At 34.2% G+C, this 20,478-nt stretch overlaps 1 protein-coding gene across 1 annotated transcript in view; it reads left to right on the forward strand.

The window, feature by feature from the left end:
- ADGRV1 (adhesion G protein-coupled receptor V1) overlaps nt 1-20,478 on the forward strand; it is a 685,020-nt gene that overhangs the window by 434,006 nt on the left and 230,536 nt on the right. The window contains exon 85 of the mRNA XM_058276109.1: nt 10,628-10,806. Coding sequence (XP_058132092.1) covers nt 10,628-10,806 — 179 coding nt within the window. The remainder of the gene's footprint in view (nt 1-10,627; nt 10,807-20,478) is intronic.

Here is a 20,478-nt window from a genome sequence, read left to right on the forward strand (position 1 = left end):
CAGCGGAGGCAAAAGGCGGAGGCAGTTTTGAGATTTTTTTTTTTTCTGTGCAACAACAGGATAAGAAGCTTGGTTGTAGGAAATGCATAAGAAGGTGGAACCAAGGATGTTTCTTAGGTTTCTCGCATGAGCATCTGGGTGGATGGTGGTGCTGTCGACTGAAATAATGCTCACTGGAAAAGGGGAAGATGGCAAGTTTGTTAGGAACATGCTGATTGTCAAGTGCCTGTGAGACCATCCCCATGGAGAGAAATACAGGGCTGAAGCTCAGAAAGGAGGCCTAAGCTCTAGATATCTATTAGAGAATTGTTGACATAGAGTTGGGAAATGGAGCCATTGCTTTGAAAGAGATCGTGTGGAGATGGTATGGCATGAGATCAGAAGAGACCTAGCATGGTTTTCTAAGGAACTCCAGTAAACTCTGGTACAGAGATTTGAATTCTTTTCTGACTTTTCTTTCTGTTTTCCTATGCTGATTGGCTCAATAAAGAGGCTAAAGTGAGAATTGCACCCGATTCAATGGTATTAGTGTTGCTAATTAAATGACTGTACTAAAAAAGTGTCATTGCATCAAAGATGTCTTTGATAGAATACAAAAGCATGTTTTCCATTTTTTATGCACTAGAAATAGTTTCATATGTGTTTCTGACTACACATGCCAACTATTTTTTGTCGACAGATGCATTCACACACTTGGATATTCTTTTTTTTGTCCTGTTGACTAAGAATGATGTAGGGGAAAGGAAGAATGTGGGACTTGGGGGGAAAAAAAGAATGCTACAAAACTTGCACTATGTAGTTATATCAAAATAATGATAAAAAGGAGAAGAAAGTGAGGTGGTATTGTTATGAGGAAGTACCAGACAGGCTCAAGGAATGGATATTTTCCAGTCATGATATCATAGTGGTGGAGATTAAAGGAGAAGAGAACTGAGCTATTTAATTAATAGAACTAGTTGTAACAGTTAGAGTCCAGGATCTGTGTGTGAATTCCGATTCTACTACTCACTTTGTAAAACCTTAGGCACATTATTTGTACTCTCCAAGGTTTGTTTCTAAATCCGTACAAGGGGATAGTTATTCCTCCCTCAGAGATTATTGTTTTATAGCTCTTTGAGCAGGTCTAATCATGAAAAATATATGATGTTCTCTAACTTCCTCCCCACCAACATTTAAAAATAAAAATAAATCTAAGCCATATAAATAAAACTTAAGTATCTGATGATATTAAAATAGCATTTTCTAGATTTCCTGTCTGCAAAATTCTTTGAGTTCATCTAAGCTGAACATTTTATGTGTGCCCTATGTATGTTTTCCTCTGTCTGTCAGAATAGAGGTCTCTAGTGGTATGCTGAAGGTTTTGTCCATATCCCTGACCTATTCAAAGTTTTTGATTAGTGACGTGAATGAAAACACGGGAAACAAGCAAATCAGATATCTAGATGATACCAGACTGAAATTCATGGCAGAATCAATATAAAGAAGCTATACTGTGATAGATTGAAGAGTAGAGCCAAGGAAACATTATGTGGTAGAAATCTATGTGAAAGACTTGACATTTTAAGTTAACTTTAACTCAGTAGGAATCAAATTTGTGACCAGATTGCTTAAAAATAGTGAGTCCAGTAACTGCAGAAACAACCTGTGCTAAGCCATGGTTTCACTGTAATCCACAATGATCAGACTACCTTGGGCACTTTTAACCACTCTAATGGATCATTTTTCACCAAGAAAAAATGAAGGAGCCAATGAAAAGTCAGAAAACAGTCCGGTAGGAAACTTTGAGACAGCTGGAGATGACCAATTGGAACGGATTTAGGGAGATGTGATAGATGTCGACAAGTAGTGGAAGGGCTGCCACAGGGTAGAAAGTGTGCACTCTGTAGTTCCATGTGGCCAAACTAGAACAAATGGGTCAAAAATTAGGGAAGCAGATTTTGACACTGCGAAGAACTTTAAAGCCAATAAAACTAGCAAAGCTGAATAGATTGTTTTTAAAAGTAGAGAGCATCCAGTCACTGAAATATATTCAAATAAAGGGAAATGACCAATTTTCAGACATGTTTTAGATGGGACTCCTGCTTCTGGAGAGGGTTAGACAAGATGGCATATAAGGTTTCACCTAAGTTAATGGATATTGGTATATTGTCCAGCTCTTCTTCCAGTATTAAGTAAGTGTGATTGCGGCTGATGCACTTTTAAACGAATTAGATTTCTGTAAGGCTAATGGTTTAGGAAAACTATTTAAAGTACCAGTGAAATTTAATACATTTCAGATGGTACACCACACATTTTTCTTGGTTTGTGGTATGACCATAAAGAAAAAGTCAATGACTTCTGAATTTTAGGTACATTACTCCTAATGAATTACTTTGTGGTCAGAGGTTGTTGCTTTACCAACCTACATTTTTCACATTTATAGAATAGGAATAATACTAAACATTAAACCTACTTACTGTAATCTTTTTTACTAACATTCCTTTTTAGAACATAATGTAGAACAGACCAGCCCAGCTGATCAAATTGGGTAAAAAAATTATTGAAGAAATATTAACACCTTACTAATACTACTTCATATTTCATAGGGGTATAAGAGAAACTCTGGCAATATGTATGTGTGTGTATAACTTATAATTACAATAAAGTAATCATTGACTATCATCGTGCTAAGCATGTCAGGATTATTAATGCTTATTTTGATCTGCACCGTATCTTCAATCCTTAGAATAAATGTATATAAATGACTTTATTACAGAAAGAGCTGTTGTACTGTTACATACTTTTTTTTTTTAAGGTAGTACTGGGGATTTAAGGAGGTAGCAGGACCTTGTACATGGGAAGCAGGTACTCAACCACTGAGCTACATCCACTCCCCAATGAGAGTTGGGTTTTTTTGGTTTGTTTGTTTGATTTTTTAGGAACTGCTGGGGATCAAACCCAGAACCTCATACATGGGAAGCTGGCACTCAACCACTTGAGTTACATTTGCTCTCCTATCATATACTTTTAATATCTTATAATAAAATTGAATTATATTTGAGTAGCTAAGGAAAAATTTTATTGGTAAAGAAATTGCATAACCTCCTGAGCCTCGATTTTCTTATCTGAAAAATAAGGTTTATAATAACAGTAACTCTAATCAAGGACTGTGGGAGGATAAAATACATTAATACATGGAAACAGCTTAGAATGGTGCCTGGCACAGACTGAGCACTCTCTACATATTTACCCATATTATTGGTTAAGGAAATATTTGTGGCTAAAAGTTATTTTGAAATATGTTGAGTACTTTTCTTTCCAATATAATTTACATCTTTTTACAACAGAAAATCAGCTTTTTATAGTGAAAAGAGAGGACTGGCTTTGAGTCAGGCAGACACTAGTCACAAAGCCTTAGCAAGCTAGAAAACCTCTAACGTCTTACCTAAGGTGCATGCAGCTTACAACAGTGTCAGTAAGTCAGGAAGTTGACTGTTTCTTAGGCTTCTTTGAGAAGGAAGCCATGAGTGCAAGATGGTAATATAATAACAAGCTATTTTGCTTATTTTGTAGTTTTTTGTTTGTTTGTTTTTTAAGCAAGCAACTCACGGATTCCCTATTTGGCCTTGGGTATTGAGTTATGCTTCTGTTTGCTCATGTTAAGATCTCTTAGTGAAATTATTGAAGTCATTTCCCGTTTCTTTAAAACAGCAGGATCATGTCTACTCTAAGAAAGACTGACTGTGAGAATTTAAAATCTTGTAATATCCCTATTCTCTTTTGCAGATTTTTTTTGGTGGTGGTGGTAGTTGTTCTAGTTTAATTTCCTTTCTTTAAAATTTGCTTTCGTTTTAGAAATAAAACAACATAATCAAACACTGCAGAGAATAAAAAATGGAAAGTATATCTTTTTCTTCCCATTTCACACTCTCTCCACCCTCTGCTCTACCTTCCACCCTACTCCCAGAGATAAACACTGGTAATGGCTTCCTGTGTATCACTCCAGAAATATTCCATGAATATACAAATATTTATAAATATATAAACAAGGCCATATGTGTGTTCTTGTGTGTGAGTATATATATTTAGTGTATATATGTATTGCATATATATTTGCATTTATATAAATGTGGACAACATTAAGTTCACTGTATAAGGCATGCCTTGTTTTATTTTTTCTCACAGTTACCTAATATGCTATAATATGATTATTCTGTGATTTATTTTTCTGGTCTCTTATTCATGAAATTCTGATAATATCCAGTTGCTTTTGTATTATAAAAATTTTTCCTTAAACATCCTTGCACTCTTTGTTTACTGTGGAGTACCAGTAGAATAAATTCTTAGAAATTTTGCCTTTACAATTAATGCCTACATGAAACATAATACCAGGTGAACTGCCAGACTATGGGTTAATCCATGAGAGAAAACAAATCACAAATAAATTATTTGGGACTCTAGAATAGAATATAGATAGGTAAACAGAAACATAGTTTTGCTTGTATATTAATTTGGTTCAGTTTTGTAATCATTTCTTGTCATCAAATTAAAGCACTTGTTTAGCAATCTGTTTCAATTATGAAAAATACCCAAGCCTTGGATTGTCCTTGATATCTGTTCATCTCATCCCCAGGGACACAGCTTAATTCAAAGTATAATGTTCTAATTTGAAACTAAGCTTACTGAACAACTTTTACTAATTGAAACTCAAGCTTACTTGAAGAACTTTTACTATGTTGGTAGAAAAAGATTAGAAAACGTTTTTAAATTGTACTTGAGCATTCACAACATGTACCTTAATTTCTCCATATTATCAGGCTGTGAAGAAGGAAAAGTACATATCATTCCTTGGTAAAAAGGCTACTTAGTATGGGAGCATAGAAACAGGAAGAGGGAAATGCTAAAATTAGCCCTGTTGTTCCTTTATCATTGATTTCATTTGGGGACATCAAAGGTATTAAAGACAACAGACTGGTGATTACCAAGATAAAAATGACATTCCCAGGAAATACTGAATTCTCCAATCGTCAAAAAGGCTTGCAATTTATTTCATGTAATAAATGCCAAGAAAGAGGGAGGATAATTGGACCAAGGGCCTGTGGTAACATTTCTTAGACTCTTCATCTAAAATGAGTGACTAAGGAATTATGGTAATGGACATAATTAATAGCATCTGTGATCTCTGACTAAACTTGATGCTATAAATCAGGTCAAGGTTTCTGGTAGCACAGCTAATTGTCAAATATTAAATAACAGCCTGAACACCTATCTTAGCCCACATACCATCCATGAAAATTTATGGAGTTCAAATAGCCTATTTTTAACTTTTATTATTTTTTTAAATGGAATTTCTCCTTTATGCTCTACAAATATACTTATATGAATTACATGAAACTATGTAAGTAAATTAATGGATTTGTGTTGTAGAACATATGAAGACACAATTATGACATATGAGAATCAAAACAATTAAACAAGATAGGTCTTTCTCCTTTATGTTCTACAAATATATGAATTATATGAAACTATGTAAGTAAATTAATGGATTTGTGTTGTAGAACTTATGAAGACACAATTATGACGTATGAGAATCAAAACAATTAAACAAGATAGGTCATCAGTTTTCCTATGTGGGCATTTGGAAAATAGTAGTCACTGAAAATGATACTGTAAAATTAAATAGACAAGTCTGTGGAGGAATGTAAGTAAATGTGTTTACAGATATAGCATGTTGGTATATATGTACCTATATTTGGCCCAAATTCTATGTGTTTCTTTAGTTGGCTGTTTTGCTTCTTAATCAGAATAAATTTAAATTTCAACATCCTCAAGTATTAATTCTAGGAAAGATCCTTTCCTGATCCTCAGTTTCCTAATGTGTAAAAAGAGATCATAATAAAATTAGGAGAGCTGTTGTCTTGTTTAAATGAGATATAACTGTAGTTACTTAATGTGGAACTTTCATTTATTACCCAATTAGTCATCATTGGCTTCCTTTTTCCTCTGCTAAACTATTTCATTTAGCTCCTGTCTGTCTGCTGTAGGAGTTCAGTCAAATCAAATCATTAAGCTTTCTAAAATTCTTTCTGAACAATATAGTATACAAATAAATAAATTAATTAGAACAAATTATAAATTGTAATTTAAAGCCAATAAAAAGTTTAAATACTCAAAAACAAATTGGGTACATATTCCCTTATTTGTATTTCTCAGTAAGGACATATGTGAAAGCATTTTACTAGGTACAATGAGGTATGCAGAAATTACTCTACCACAGTTCACGATTATGTTTTAGCCATTAGTATTCTGATAAACCTTTATAAATTTTCATTTAGTGTGAGCAGAAAACAGAATGGAGGAAGAAAAAGGGTCATCTCCAGACTCTACCAGGAAAATATTATCTCTATTGGCATATAAAGTGAATGGGGGGAAATGACAAGAAATAATCTCCCATGCAAATAATGATATTGCAGTATTTGTATGAATTTCTATGGAAATAGATGTTAAATGTAATCATTCTCCACAAGGCTCTTTGGATTGCTGTTCCTCTCTAAAGCTATGTTTTTCTCTGCCTCATTTCTCATCTATAAATAAGAGTGTGTGATCAGATGATCTGTATGGTCTGTATCAGTTAAAAAATTTGTAGCCTGTGTGTCAGGTCATTAGTGTTTTTATTTAAGGATGTTAATTTCTAGAATAATTGAGCCTCAAAGTGTTAGGAAATTGTTAATAACTTATAGTTTAACTTCTCCTTATACTAGAGGAGGAAATTGCAACCCAGAGGAGCCAAATAATATTGGCCAAAACCATACAGCTTATCAATGCACAACCATGTCATAACCCCACTCCAATAGCTAATCATCATGTCTTTTCAAACTGTATAATTTATTTGTTTTTAAATCATGATTTATACTATTCATTCATCACATTATTATTTACCTAGTGGTTTATCTTGTGTGTGTGTGTGTGTCTTATCCTGTATACCTATAAATTCTGTTGATGCCAGGGAATTTTCAATAATATCATTAAGTAGTTTTCTTTACATTTTTTGAAATAGGATTTTAATTTAATTCTTTCAAGTTATAGACAGGCAGGTAATCTTGAAATGCTAATGATTATGATAAATGTGCAAATTCAAATATAGCATCCTTCACTAACTCCTAACATTCTTCAATTACAAAAAAGAAGGTGGTAGTTCAACTATACAAATGGTCAGAGTTGATGTTAAAGATGTCATTATGTAGTAATATTATATTCAATTTTCCCTTTCAAAGTGGCTAATTTGATGTAATTAATTTGATGGTTTCTAATGCTGAAAATATTTTTGAATTTTGATTTGTCTTCAGATCTTACATCAAATCAGTTTAAATAATCTTAATCTAGGAAATCTTTGTATTCTGAATGCATCTGACTTGTAAAAACATTCAACTCAGATTAATGTAGACGTTAAATTTTGGAATAATGATAATTTGGCTAAAAATATAAAATGACTACCTAGTGATGATGGCTAGTCTTGTATTCATTTACAAGATGGTTCTAACAACATATTTTAAGTTTAGAAATATAAATAGAGAGGTTTTAAAGTTTCCTGCTCACACTTATTCTTTAATAGAAAAATACAAGACAGACTGAGTAAATGTTCAAGCATGCTCAATCAGCATGAAACATGTTTGGGTGAGAGTGACACCCTTTAACTTGTAATGAGTGCTCATAGTTGTATTAGTTTCAATACTGGATAAACACACAAACAGACATTAAGGCAAACATCATATATGCTACATATCTGTCATAATAAAATTATTGTGCAAACATAATAGGATCTTATTACTATTGCCTTTAGATTTCAAAGGAGAAACTGTGATTTCAGGGAAAGGAATATAGTAAAATGTTCTACCATCTACTTTTTGTTTAGAAAGTGGCAGTAACAAGAGGTTTTAAACCCTACTTCAGTGTAGTGCATATATCTCAGTAAGGTTTTGCGGATGCAGGTAAGAGCAACTGATTCGAGCTAGTTTAAGCAAACATACAGACCATAAAAGGAAGCTCCAAGGCCTGCTCACCTAAAATGGTTATGGAAAGTTTGGCCTCCCAAGGGACTGTGAGGAAGAATGAAAAACTTTGTCCTTTCCTCTTCCCTGCAGACAAACTTTCTCTCGTCATTGTGCCTGAGGCTGCCCCACCACTAAAGTTCATATGTCTTCTCTTTGCAATTTACCATCTCAGATTGACTATCACCAATTTCAGGGATTCAGTAATAGGTGATTGGCCCACCCTACAGCAGGTTTCTCTCCCCCTGATCAGCTGTGGCCAGGGGAGCAAGATCAGAGAGCACTTTGAGCTGCTGAGCCTACCCTGTATGCCATGTGAGGACAGTGTTAAGAGAGGAGGAGCGCATGAGCCAGGCATAAATCCCCAAATGTGCCCTCTATACTACATTAGAATACTTATATTTACATTTGAAGAAAAAAAAAAAAAACATCTTTACGGTATTCTTCAGTGACTGGATTTTCTTAGGAAGAGATGGAAATTTTTTTAAAAAATACGGAGCAAAGCTTGTGACATTTGGACTTTGTTTTGCTTAACTGAGTATTTAAGAATTCAGCAACACTGTGCCTTGAGCTCTTTGGAGCAGAAGCATGGGATGTATAAATCTAACAAACCATTTCACATGTCTCAGATCTGAGCCCATGGTAAAGGTCAGACAGTTGCTGAAAGGTTCAGTGATTCTAACCGATGGAACTAATGTTCATCGGTGTAAAAGCAGACAGTTTGGAAATGTCCTGATCTTTATCACGATGAATCAACTCACAAGACATTTACCAAACTGTACTTGTCTTTCTTGATTCTTCGATCTACTGCACCCCTGAGTTACCATGCACAGATGTATACAAACATGTACCTAAAATAAGTAAATTAGTACTTTTATTTAGGAGGGGGTTAATCAATGACCCTACCTTTATATGAATTGTCTCTAACAGGAAGTACTGATCACCTAAATACCCCATTTATTTAGGTCTGTGTCCTGTTGGAGGGAGGCTTCTGAGCCTAAAAAGTTTTTAAAAGGAGATAGAGCAAATCTACACAAACAACTCAGAATATGCTTCATAGTTACAGAGATAAGTAGATGTTCATGAAGATATGGACTACCAACAGGAAATAAAATTCATAGATAAAAAATCTCCAAGTAACCAAGCGTTTTTATCCTTCTCTGGGTTAACCCAATACTAATCCCTCAAGCCTAATTTGGTCTAGATAGAATCTAACTCAGAAACCTCAGTAAATAAGATCTGAAAGCCTTTCCAAAGATACTAGGCATGCGTACTTTTCATGTGGAAAGTTTTCCCATTTTACCAATGCTAGCTGACATCTTTTCGTTTTCACACTGTCTGACATGCTAATAAAGGATTTATTTATGGGTGATAGCAACATTTTCTGGTGATGACTATGTACCCAGCACTGTACATGTAATATATCATTTTGTCTTTATAACAATATAATTGTCTGCATGTGGAAACTGAGGCTCTGGTAGGTTTGTTACTTGTCCAGGTTTATCTCATTAATATTTATAAAATTTTTGAATTATAATTCAGTTGTAATCCACTTGTACTCATACTCTTTCTACCATACCAAATTGAGAAGGGAAATCTTTCTAGTGAATAGGTATTATTGTGTGAAATATGTGTGGCATGACATTCAATGTTGCTCTTCTACTGCATGATAATTAGACGTAAGTGTTCCTCATGGGAAAGAGGAACCTGAGAAAGCAGAATATGGCTTAGATACAAGCTAGTTGCAAGCTTTGAAACTAACCATAATATCCCCTAATTGCTTCACTCTCTGTATACTTTTCCTTTTTTATTTTTTAATCTTTATAAAAATAATAAATATAAAATAGGATATAAATATAATATAAAAATTTCCTTTATTCTTTTCTACTAATTTAGAACCTAACAATCAAAGAAAGTAGATGCCTCCCTCATCTGTTTCACTACTATATCTCTGGCACCTAGACTGGTCATGGAAATTTAGTAGGTACTCAAACAATATTTGTCCGGTGAATGAACAAAAAGAAGATAATATAAACTAGAAAGAAGAATGGATCACCATATTCACCCCATCATAGTACTTTTCTCAGTATGATCATTATCTGTTTACTTGATTACTTCTCTCATTGAGGAATGAGATTGGGGCTCTCATCAACAATTATTGTCCCCATCCACTTGAACAGTGCCCAGCCTATGACAGGTACTCAACAAATTAAGATTGTCCAAAAAGGCTAGAAATGTGAAGCTTTTTACCTCATCATCATCGTGATGTTGTTGTCCACATGGGAAATAGGTTTGAGTATCAGTGTAAATTTCTTCAAAGACACATCTACAAAGCAATCACAGATTATTACTGAGATTAAGGCAAAGAAAATGAAGTAAGATAAACTAAACATTCCCTGTGTTTTCAAACTTTGGGGGCATCCTGAATTTCTTGGATGTATGAACAAATGAATGAATGGACAAACTAAAAAAAATCCAATGAAAACTGTAATTGTTAAATAGCTCTTAGTCCTTTATGTAACTCTTTATGCCTGAACTGGGTGAGTTTGTGTCTTATAGCATTAACCAGAGACTGTTCATTTCATGTTCTTTTTCCTTAGTCTGTGAACTTCTGGTATGTACTGGTGATGAACGATGAACATACAGAAAGACGCTATCTGCTGTTTTTCCTTCTGAGCTGGGGGCTTCCAGCTTTTGTGGTTATCCTCCTCATAGTTATTTTGAGAGGAATATATCATCAGAGCATGCCACAGATCTATGGACTCATTCACAGTGACCTGTAAGTACATCCAGGCAAAACACATTGCCTTATTAGACTTTGTGTTACCTAGGCAGCTTTATTAGTAGATGGTAGAAGCAGTTGACTAAGAAGTGTGATCTAAGGAGTACCAGGAAGATTTTACTTGCCTGCCATACTGTCTAAAGTTCTACTTCCCCTTAACACTTCCTTTAAATAAGAAACTATTGCCTCTCAACTTCCTTTTATAAGTGCAGTTTTCTCAGATGAGTTGGTACATTAAACAGTTTACAGAAATTTATACCTTTGCATAATTTAGTTTGTTCAAGTGAAACAAACTATAGTACCTAGCAAAATTGGGCAGTATGACAATTTTGATAAGGAATAGAATCAGTGAAAATAAAAATTGGGAATGTGACACATTATTTAAGGAGTCAGTTTGGTGGGGGAGAGTGGCAGGCACCATAAGATCCCTAAAAACCAAAAGGCAGTATCAAGTGAACAGAGGGTATCTGAAAAAGTATATAGGAAGGAGACAAGGTCAATTTATACATTCTCTTGCATCCACACATATATATATATATGACTTAATTCTGAATCTGATATCTTATAACTTTGGGGGCCACTCAGCCTCTCTGATTAACTCCACATGCAGAAAACACCTTTTATTATAATAACACTTAACCATCTCCCTTGTTCTAATGAAGATTAGAGAAAAAGTAACATTGTAAATTAAGAAGAATAACCTATTCACAATCTTATGAGAACAGCATTTCCTTCATGGGTTTATCGTAAAGATAAAAATTAGTGAATTACATGTGAAAATTTGTTGAAAGTAAAGGTACTGTATAAACATTAATTTAATATTATTTATTGCCTCTGATTAGTCCCGATCATCCATTATATACTTAATAAATATTTGTCTTTGTGATGTTTGCAAATGCATCTCACACATGGGCAATCGAAGACACCTATCTACACCAAACTCAGCCAAAGAAGGCTAACTATAGACACATACACACAGACCTACACACTTTGATATACTATGTAGTACTTTCATCTTTTTATTCAAACTCAAGAAGAGCCCATCATACTGATTAGTTTATAGTAGTCTAACAAATTTTTTCCATATAAAATTTTATAAACCTGTAATCTAGAAAGGAATAATCCTGCCTTTTCAGAATTACATTTTGACTTCATGCATTTCACCATTAATTCAAATCTTGAGCTGCCAGGATTAATTTCTGCATTATGCTTTGTCAAATACTAAGTAACCATGAGGCATGCCCTGGTGACCAGCAGCCCATTCTTTTCATGAACTCCCTGGCAAGACAGGGCTTATTTGATGACAAATTTAACATTATATGGGTGACCACTCAGCCTTGATAAGTGGGACCTGGTTAAAGTGATATTAATTAGAAGAGACTTTTGATGTTTCCTAAAGGACTTTTAAAAGGATAAATGAATTATTATACATGAATGTCCAAATTAACTTTCTCTTAAAAACTATTTGTTTTTAGATATTTGTTTAAATATTTGTTTTTAATCAATATTTGTTTTTATACAATAACAACCTTAAAAATAAGGTTTTGCAAAAAGTTCTTTATGACCAGTTAAATTATAATAAGTGCAATGTCAAATACAGTGTATACATCTTTACCTGGTTTTAGTGTTAGAGAATTATGGTATTTTTAAAATGTAAGTATTACAGAATACTTTCCCCCTGCATTCATGTAGAAAAATACTACAGAATCCACCAATGTGAATTTACTCCAGTTTTTAAATTGTCTACACTATTCTCATTATTATTTCAATTTCAGCAAAAGGATATAAATTAATACATTATATACATTTAAATATAATATGCCTATATCATTATTTTAAAACATGACATTTCTCTAGAGGTAATGATAAGATTTATGTTCACGTGATATAAATGCTTCTCTGTTATGCAGTTTATTCATAGTTCAAACTGAAGAGATTTGTCTAAATAGATCTCTAATGCAATAATATACACTACTTATTATGTAAGTGTTTTTGGCACATGTTGCAATCATGCTTACGCTGGTTTCATGAAAACAGGAAGTAATCACTCATTTTCTGATAACTGGGAAAGTTTGCAGGTTTGGAGTTATTTTTTCCTTAATATTTTGGAAGACTTCAAGAAGCCTTCATGGCTTATGATAGGCTTTCTTTGTGGGAAGTCTTTCAGTTACAATTTCCCTCCCCTCCCCTCCCCTCCCCTTTCCTCCCCTTCCCTTACTTTCCCTTCCCATTGATTGGGTTCTTCAGGGGTTACAGCACCATTTGTTGAATAGACTATTCTGGCCTTGTTGGGAGACCGTGGCCACCTTGTCAAAAATCACTTGACTATAGATGTGAGGGTATATTTCTAGGTTCTTGATTCAGTTCCATTGGTCAAGTCATGACTTTTTGATATCCATGTATGGTTCATTTCTTCTGTTGTCTGATTTTTATCTTATTCCTGTTTCTTGATTATTTGTAGTTTTGTTTGTTTGTTTGTTTTGAATGGTGAACATTATATGTGAAAGGAATTATAGTGGCACTGCATGATATTATATTCTCTGGCAGGGTGAATCTAATGAAATAAGCTTTTTTCAGTTAAGTTGGTTACATCTTTTATGACTTTGTCTACTTCTGTTTCACCATCCTTTATAGGACCTGCTCACTAAGGACCCCAAATGAAAACTGGAGTGTTTATTAGTACCTCTCCTCCTGTTTGGGACCTAATACCATATTTCCTTTCAGATTTGTTTTGTTTTCTTAGGCTCTTGTCCTATACAGGTAAGGGGGAAATCTCTGAGTATCAGGTTCACATCATTATATCTTCAAGGATATTGGTCTCTCAAGTTCTCTGTCCTGGCAGACCAGCAGTTTGATTTTTGTCTCCTTAGTCCTTTGAAATTGCCCAAATCCTTGCTGGCTTTTTTGCCTCTCAGTGTCTGCTCTCCCTGGATTTTCAACCTCTTTTTCATCCCCAATCATTGCATATGCCCTCAAGGGAAGAGGGTGGTATTCAAAATCTAGGGCTTATCTCTATGGACTTCTTTTCTTTGCAGGATCTTGGCATCTCAAACTTGGTCTCCCTCAGCAGCTTTCTAGTACCTTCAAACTAATGTTTGGCTTGTCTGTTTTTCCTTAATTTTATTTGTCTTTTCTAGATCTCGATAGAAGCATGAATCTTGCACAGGTTATTTTATTAGAGCTGGTTCAGAATTTTCAAGGCCACAAGGGGTTTTATATAGTGTAAAAGTACCTGTACAGATAGTAATATTAATATATATGTCCTAGATGCCTGAACTGAAAGGGTGGTGATGAGACAAGGTCACAAATTTACCAAATTCATATAATCTAAGGCAATTTTATTTACAGAAAATATCAGTGAATAGCAGTGAAAATCCTTTCAATAATGGGCACTCTAAATGCTGTCTTTGGTCTGCTCTTCTCCCTGTATGTTCCCATCATGGCTATGCTACCATATTTAACATGATAACCCCCTGAAGTTTTCTCTAGCCTTAAACCCTTTCTGAGCTCTATATCTATAGATACATGTGTCTAATATACCTCTTCACCCAGAGTTAAACACAGTAATTTATACTTAACAGTTTAAAATTGTGCTTTAACCTGTGTTCTCTAATATAGATCTCTCTTCCACTCCAGTACACCAACCATGAACCTGAGAGTTGTTTTCTACTTCTTCTCCCTTACTTTCTACATCTGTTAATCACAAAATTATTTTCGAGTCTAACTGCTATATAAATGTCGTTCTGATCTACTTTCTCGTTTTCATCTTCATCTCTTGATTCATCAGCATCCCTTCAGTTCAGGCCTCTGTTATCCTTGTATGGACTATTGGGTTGATTCCTAATTTGTGTCCCTATCTCTAATTTCTTCCTTTTATAATCTGTCTGTTAAATTCTGAAATATGGAAATGAGCATATAATATTGATGCTTAAAACCCAACAGTTGCTTTTCATTATCTTCAAGGTCATGACTTACTAGGTACTCTGTGCTCTGTGGTTTGACGCTAAACTATTTACCCAGCTTCTTTTATCCCTCTCATCACCCATCCTTCCTTACTTCCCTTTGTAACTTAATTGCTTGATGTTTCCTATGCTCTCTGTCTGTGACTTGGAATATGTCTTTTATGTCTTAAATGCCTTTTCTTTTCCTTGTGTATGCCTGGAAAAACTCTATTTTTCCTCTAAACATCAATTTTTATATCAACTCCGTAAACTATTTTCAGATTAAAACAATACTTCTTATATTTAGCCTTGGTGTAATATAATTTTGAAACTTTCATAAATCCCTATAATTGTACCAATTATATTGTATTGTGAGTATTTTTTTTTATCAGCCATATAACTTAAAATTTAGCCTGTAAAATGGTGATTGGTGGAAAGAGTTAATAAATTTATGAAGAGGGTAGGGCTTAATTTAGCCTTTATTGGAAATAGCTGAACTGGAAAAAAGGAAGGCCTTAATCTTCCAATGTAAATTTATACAAATAAGGATTTAGCCAAAACTTTCATGTCTTTTCTGCACAATAGTGCAATAGCATATATATGATAAACATTCACACAATAATATTGTTGCTAAAAAGAACCTAAAATACCTGGAGGTCACCAAATAAGAACTAAATGGATCAATATTTTAAATATTGCATGAGGCATGTCAAATCTTGTAAGAAAGAAGTTTTCTTATAAAAGATCAAATTTAAATTTAGCAAAACTAAAGATTTTTGAATCTAGTTTTAAATCACATGAAATGATTGAAGAGTTTAAAGTTTAAAAGAACTTATAAAATTTAAAGCTATTTTTGTCTGTAAGTTGACTACTCAATATAGATGTTACTGCTTCATTGTCACTGAGCTATATGATCCTGTGAATTTATGAGGAGTCATACTATACTCAAGGTTAGTAAAAGGAGACTTCTTATGCCTAAAGACATTTTTTTTAAAAAAACATTTTTTTAATCAGTTTTTTTTTCTGATGCTAACTAAAAACTCTTCCATAGGTTTTGCTTTTGATCTAATAGTTGAATAGTACTTAACTAAAATAAAGACAGAAGTAAATGAAATCTGTCCTAATTAGTGATTGCCATTGGATACCAGAGTTAACTTTCTATGGAGAGAACTTTCTACTGAATAGTCCATACTGAGTGTCCATACTAAGCTGACATAGATTCTCTAGCCTTATCCATGCCAAGTGAAGAAGAAAAAGATAATGGGCCTGTTCAAGAGTCAGGGAAGGAACACATATGGTCCTGAGAATTGTTCCTAAATAGAGAATATGTCATTAATGTGGGACCCAGTGTATATGAATATTGAAGGATAGAGTGAGAATGATTTTCACGATCATGCCCCACAGCAGTAAGGATGGTAAAGACACTCTCTTGGTCTCAATATTCCTCTCTCTGAGATACAAGATACTGACACATTAATAAATGCCAATAGCTGTAAAAATGATGGGAAAATGATAGACTACTTTGCACCTCCAAAATGCAGACTTTTTTCACTTTCATGCTAGTTCATATGAAGTTCAACTTAAAACCAACCACAACCACAAAAAATGCTGATTGAATAAGTATGTAAAGGCCTAACTGGATTCTCCTCCATGTAAGCTAAGAATTTGTTTGATCATAGGGGAAATAAATATATAAATGAATTTTAAAATTGATTCATTCTTTTTAGTTTTCCTTATTTCAATTTCTTAGCATTTTAGTGTCATGGTTTACTTATGGCAAATTTAACAAATTTTTAATTTGCTATTGTAATTATCCTCCTGAACTGAATTAACCATTTTAAAAATTGTTCATTCCTCTGATAACAAGCTAATTTTTCTAGTTTTATTAAGAGAAATGCAGTTAATATAAAAGACAAATCTGGTATACTCTAATTGGAACTCCAGTATTAGGATTAAGACCCATCCTGTGCTCCACCTTAACTGAGATAACGTCATGAGAAGGTCCTACCTACAGTGGGTTCACATACCCCAGAAATGGATTAAATTTAAGAACACACTTTTCTGGGATTCAAATAGCTTCAAACCACCACACAAGTGGTATCTTACCATGACTTTAATTTATATTTCCTTAATGGCTAATGACATTGAGCATCTTTTCATGTACTCATTTGTCATTTCTTTATCTTTTTTGGACAAATGTCTGTTCTCTTCTCAGCTTTTTGGCTAAGATCAAGAGAATCTTCATTTTATTAAAATAGTTACATAAAGAGAACCATGAAAAATATTGTTTTAAATTTAGTGAACCTGTTTACTCATTATCAGAGTATTATAGAAGATTGTCATAAATTTATAATAGAGGAGTGCTGTCAGGAGCTCTTCATGGATTTGCTCTGGTGGGCAGGTTTACTATTGCACATGGGTACATACACAGAAACACATACACAAATATATGCACAAGGAAGTAGCAGGCTTAGACAAGATTTTTACATCTACTCAGAGCCCAAAAATGAAAGATATTTTAGAAGCATGCATCCACAGGAGGTCTTATAGTAAAAAACGCAATGACTGAGAAATTGTTTAGCCTACCTTGGTAAAGTTCCAGGCACATCCCCAAAAGCATATCTTGATTCAAATCCTTGTATTTGGTACTTCTTGGACTTCTTATTTTAAACATTTTCAGTTTATTTTACTTTTTCTGATTACTGGTCATAGAGTTCATTCTATTAATCCTTAACTCTTTTCTTAGTCTTGGTTTATATCCTTGTTTCTCCTAGCAGCAATCTCAATTTTTCTGACTATTGCTTTATTTCTCTGAGAAAAATTCCAACTTTTTGAGTTACATCCCTCATGGATTCCCAAATCCCTGGAGCTTCCTTTCCACACATAGAGTGGAACATAGACAAAAATAGAACTTTATAAGGCATTGAATCCAATCTCTATATAGTCCTTAAGTAACCTTTATAACATGACTGACAAATATTCATGTTTGTTTGTTTGAACTCCTCCATAAGAAAGAAATAATTTCCCCCAAAAGTCTTCCACATATTAAGTGGAAACTGGTCACTTTAAATTTTTTTTTTAATTTTAAAGATTTATTTTATTTATTCCTCTTCCCCTTCCCCCCTGTTGTCTGCTGTGTGCATTCGCTGTGTGTTCTTCTGTGTCCACTTGCATTATCCTGCAGCACTGAGAAACTGTGTTCCTTTTTTTCTTGCGTCGTCTTGCTGCATCTCTGTGTGTGCGAATCCATTCCTGGGCGGGCTGTGCATTTTTCATGCAGGGTGGCTCTCCTTGTGGGGCACACTCCTTGCATGTGGGGAACCCCTATGCGGGGATGGCCCTGCTTGGCATGGCACTCCTTGCACACAGCAGCAGCACTGCATGTGGGCCAGCTTACCACATGGGTCAGGAGGCCCTGGGGATCGAACCCTGGACCCTCCCTATGGTAGATGGACACTCTATCAGTTGAGCCACGTCTGCTTCCCTGTCACTTTTAGATTCTGGTTCAATTTCTAACTTCTGAGTTCATACCAAAAAAGAACAAACAAACAGAACAACAAACAATAAGTAGAAAATAACCTAATATTTTCCACATGATTGTCATCTAAATATTTGTCCCAGTTCTTTTTTCCAAACTAAACACTTTTCATTTGTTCAAATAGTTCCTTATATAGCATGCTTTTGTTTCTTGTCATTATCTTGGTGACTGCCCTCTGAATTTGTGAGCTCTTTCTACATCATTGTTACATTTTATACATTTTTTCTATTCTTTTTCAATAATTTTCTTTGTCTTTGAACTTTCTGATCATGATTGTCCAAATGTGTGTCTTTCTGAATTTATTCTATTTGGGTTTCATTGAACTATTGGATATGTAGATTAATGTTTTTCATCCATTTTGGAATGTTAATGCTCATTATTTTGTCACATGTTCTTTCAGCCCCCTTTCTCTCTCTTCTCCTCCTGGGACTCTTATTATACATATGTTGGTGCACTTGATGGTGTACCACAGGGTACTGAGGTTCTGTTCATTACTCGTTAAACGTTTTTCTTTCTGCTTCTCTTACTGGGCAATCTTAATTGACCTATCTGCATGTTTGCTGGTTCTTTCTTTCTGCCTCTTCACATCTTCTGTTGAGTATCTCTACAGAATTTTTTATTCCAGTTATTGTACTTTTCTACTCCATAATTTCAAGTTGGTTTTTCTTACAATTTCTGTCTGTTGATACTCAATCTTTGGTGAGACATCATTCTCACATCTTTCCTTAGTTTTTAGACATGATTTCCTTTAGCTGTCTGAATATTTTAAAATATCTGATCTTCTTATACCAATAAGCCCATTATCTTGGCTTCCTCTGAGATAGTTTGTTGATTGCTTTTTTCCTTGTGTATGGGCCATACTTTCTTATTTCTTTGTATATCTCATGATTTTTTTTTATTAAAAACTAGACATTCTACATAAATATTGTGGCAAATCTGGAAATCAGAATCTCTCCCACCCCTTCCCTCCAAGGGTTTGTTGTTATTGCTGCTTGTAGTTTGTTTGCTTAGTGACTTCTGACATAATTGTGCAAAGTCTGTAGTCTTTATTATGTGTGGCCATTGAAGTCTCTGTTCCATTAGCTTAGTAGTATATTACTGACTGGACAGAGATTCCTTAAATGCCTGGAACTGATAAATGTCAATCTTTATTGAGGGTCCCATGTGCATGTTGGATACAATTTCAGTATTCCACTAACCAGTTGACAATACTGCCTTAGACTTCACGTGCTGCTTATACAGATCTTCAAAATCGATCAAAGATGAGAGCTTAGGGCCCTCTCAGTACTTTCCTAAACATGAACACAGCCTTAGTTATGTGTGTGGCCTTCCAGATTCCCAGGAATATGTTGGAGATTTTCAAAACCCTCATGGACATTTCACACCCCTAGCTTTTTAAAAAGCTTTTTTGTTAATTTGATAGCCCCAATTGTTAGCCACTGTCTTAAGCAGCCACAAAGTTAAAACACTTGCCGTTTAAGTATTTTTGACAAATACATTCCCACCACCAAAGGAAAAGGAAAAGACAATTCATGCTGACCAAGCTCTAATACAGGCCAAATATATATAGTCTCACAAGTGGGGTCTCCAGGTTACCACTAGACAGATCAAATAATGACAGTTTTTTGGAAATGAGGCTTTAAAAGAGCTCCACTTCCATTCTTTTCACACCATCCATCCCCAGTGGCTGCCAGGCCAGACAGGAATTTTGTGCTATTATTTTTTCAGGGATAATGGGATGGGACTAGAGTAAGTTAAAGTGCTAAATGGCTCACTAGTCTTATCAAGATTCAGCTACTCTTTTTTTGTTTGTTTGTTTGTTGTTTTTTAAATAAATATTCCAGCACTTACTACAAGGCTTTAGTTAGTTTCTAGAGTTGTGAAAAGTTGATTCTGTTACTTTTTGCCAGCATTCTCATTGGTTTTATGGAGAAGAGAAGTTTTAGAGGTCCTTAACTGGCCATTTCATTCACATCACCCTTGACCCTCAATTTTAAAAATGCTTCATATATATAATATTATACTTTTTTTTCCTATAGTATAAGTTGTAAATATTTTCTCACACTTTACTTGTGGTGTTTTATACCATGCAATTTAAAAATTAATATTATCAAATTTATCAATTTTTTTTTCTTTATTGCTTCAGGATTCTTAGTTAGGTTAGAAAACTATTTCTTATATCAAGGTCAA

Source organism: Dasypus novemcinctus, chromosome 2, assembly GCF_030445035.2.
Source record: "Dasypus novemcinctus isolate mDasNov1 chromosome 2, mDasNov1.1.hap2, whole genome shotgun sequence".
NCBI lineage: Eukaryota > Metazoa > Chordata > Mammalia > Cingulata > Dasypodidae > Dasypus > Dasypus novemcinctus.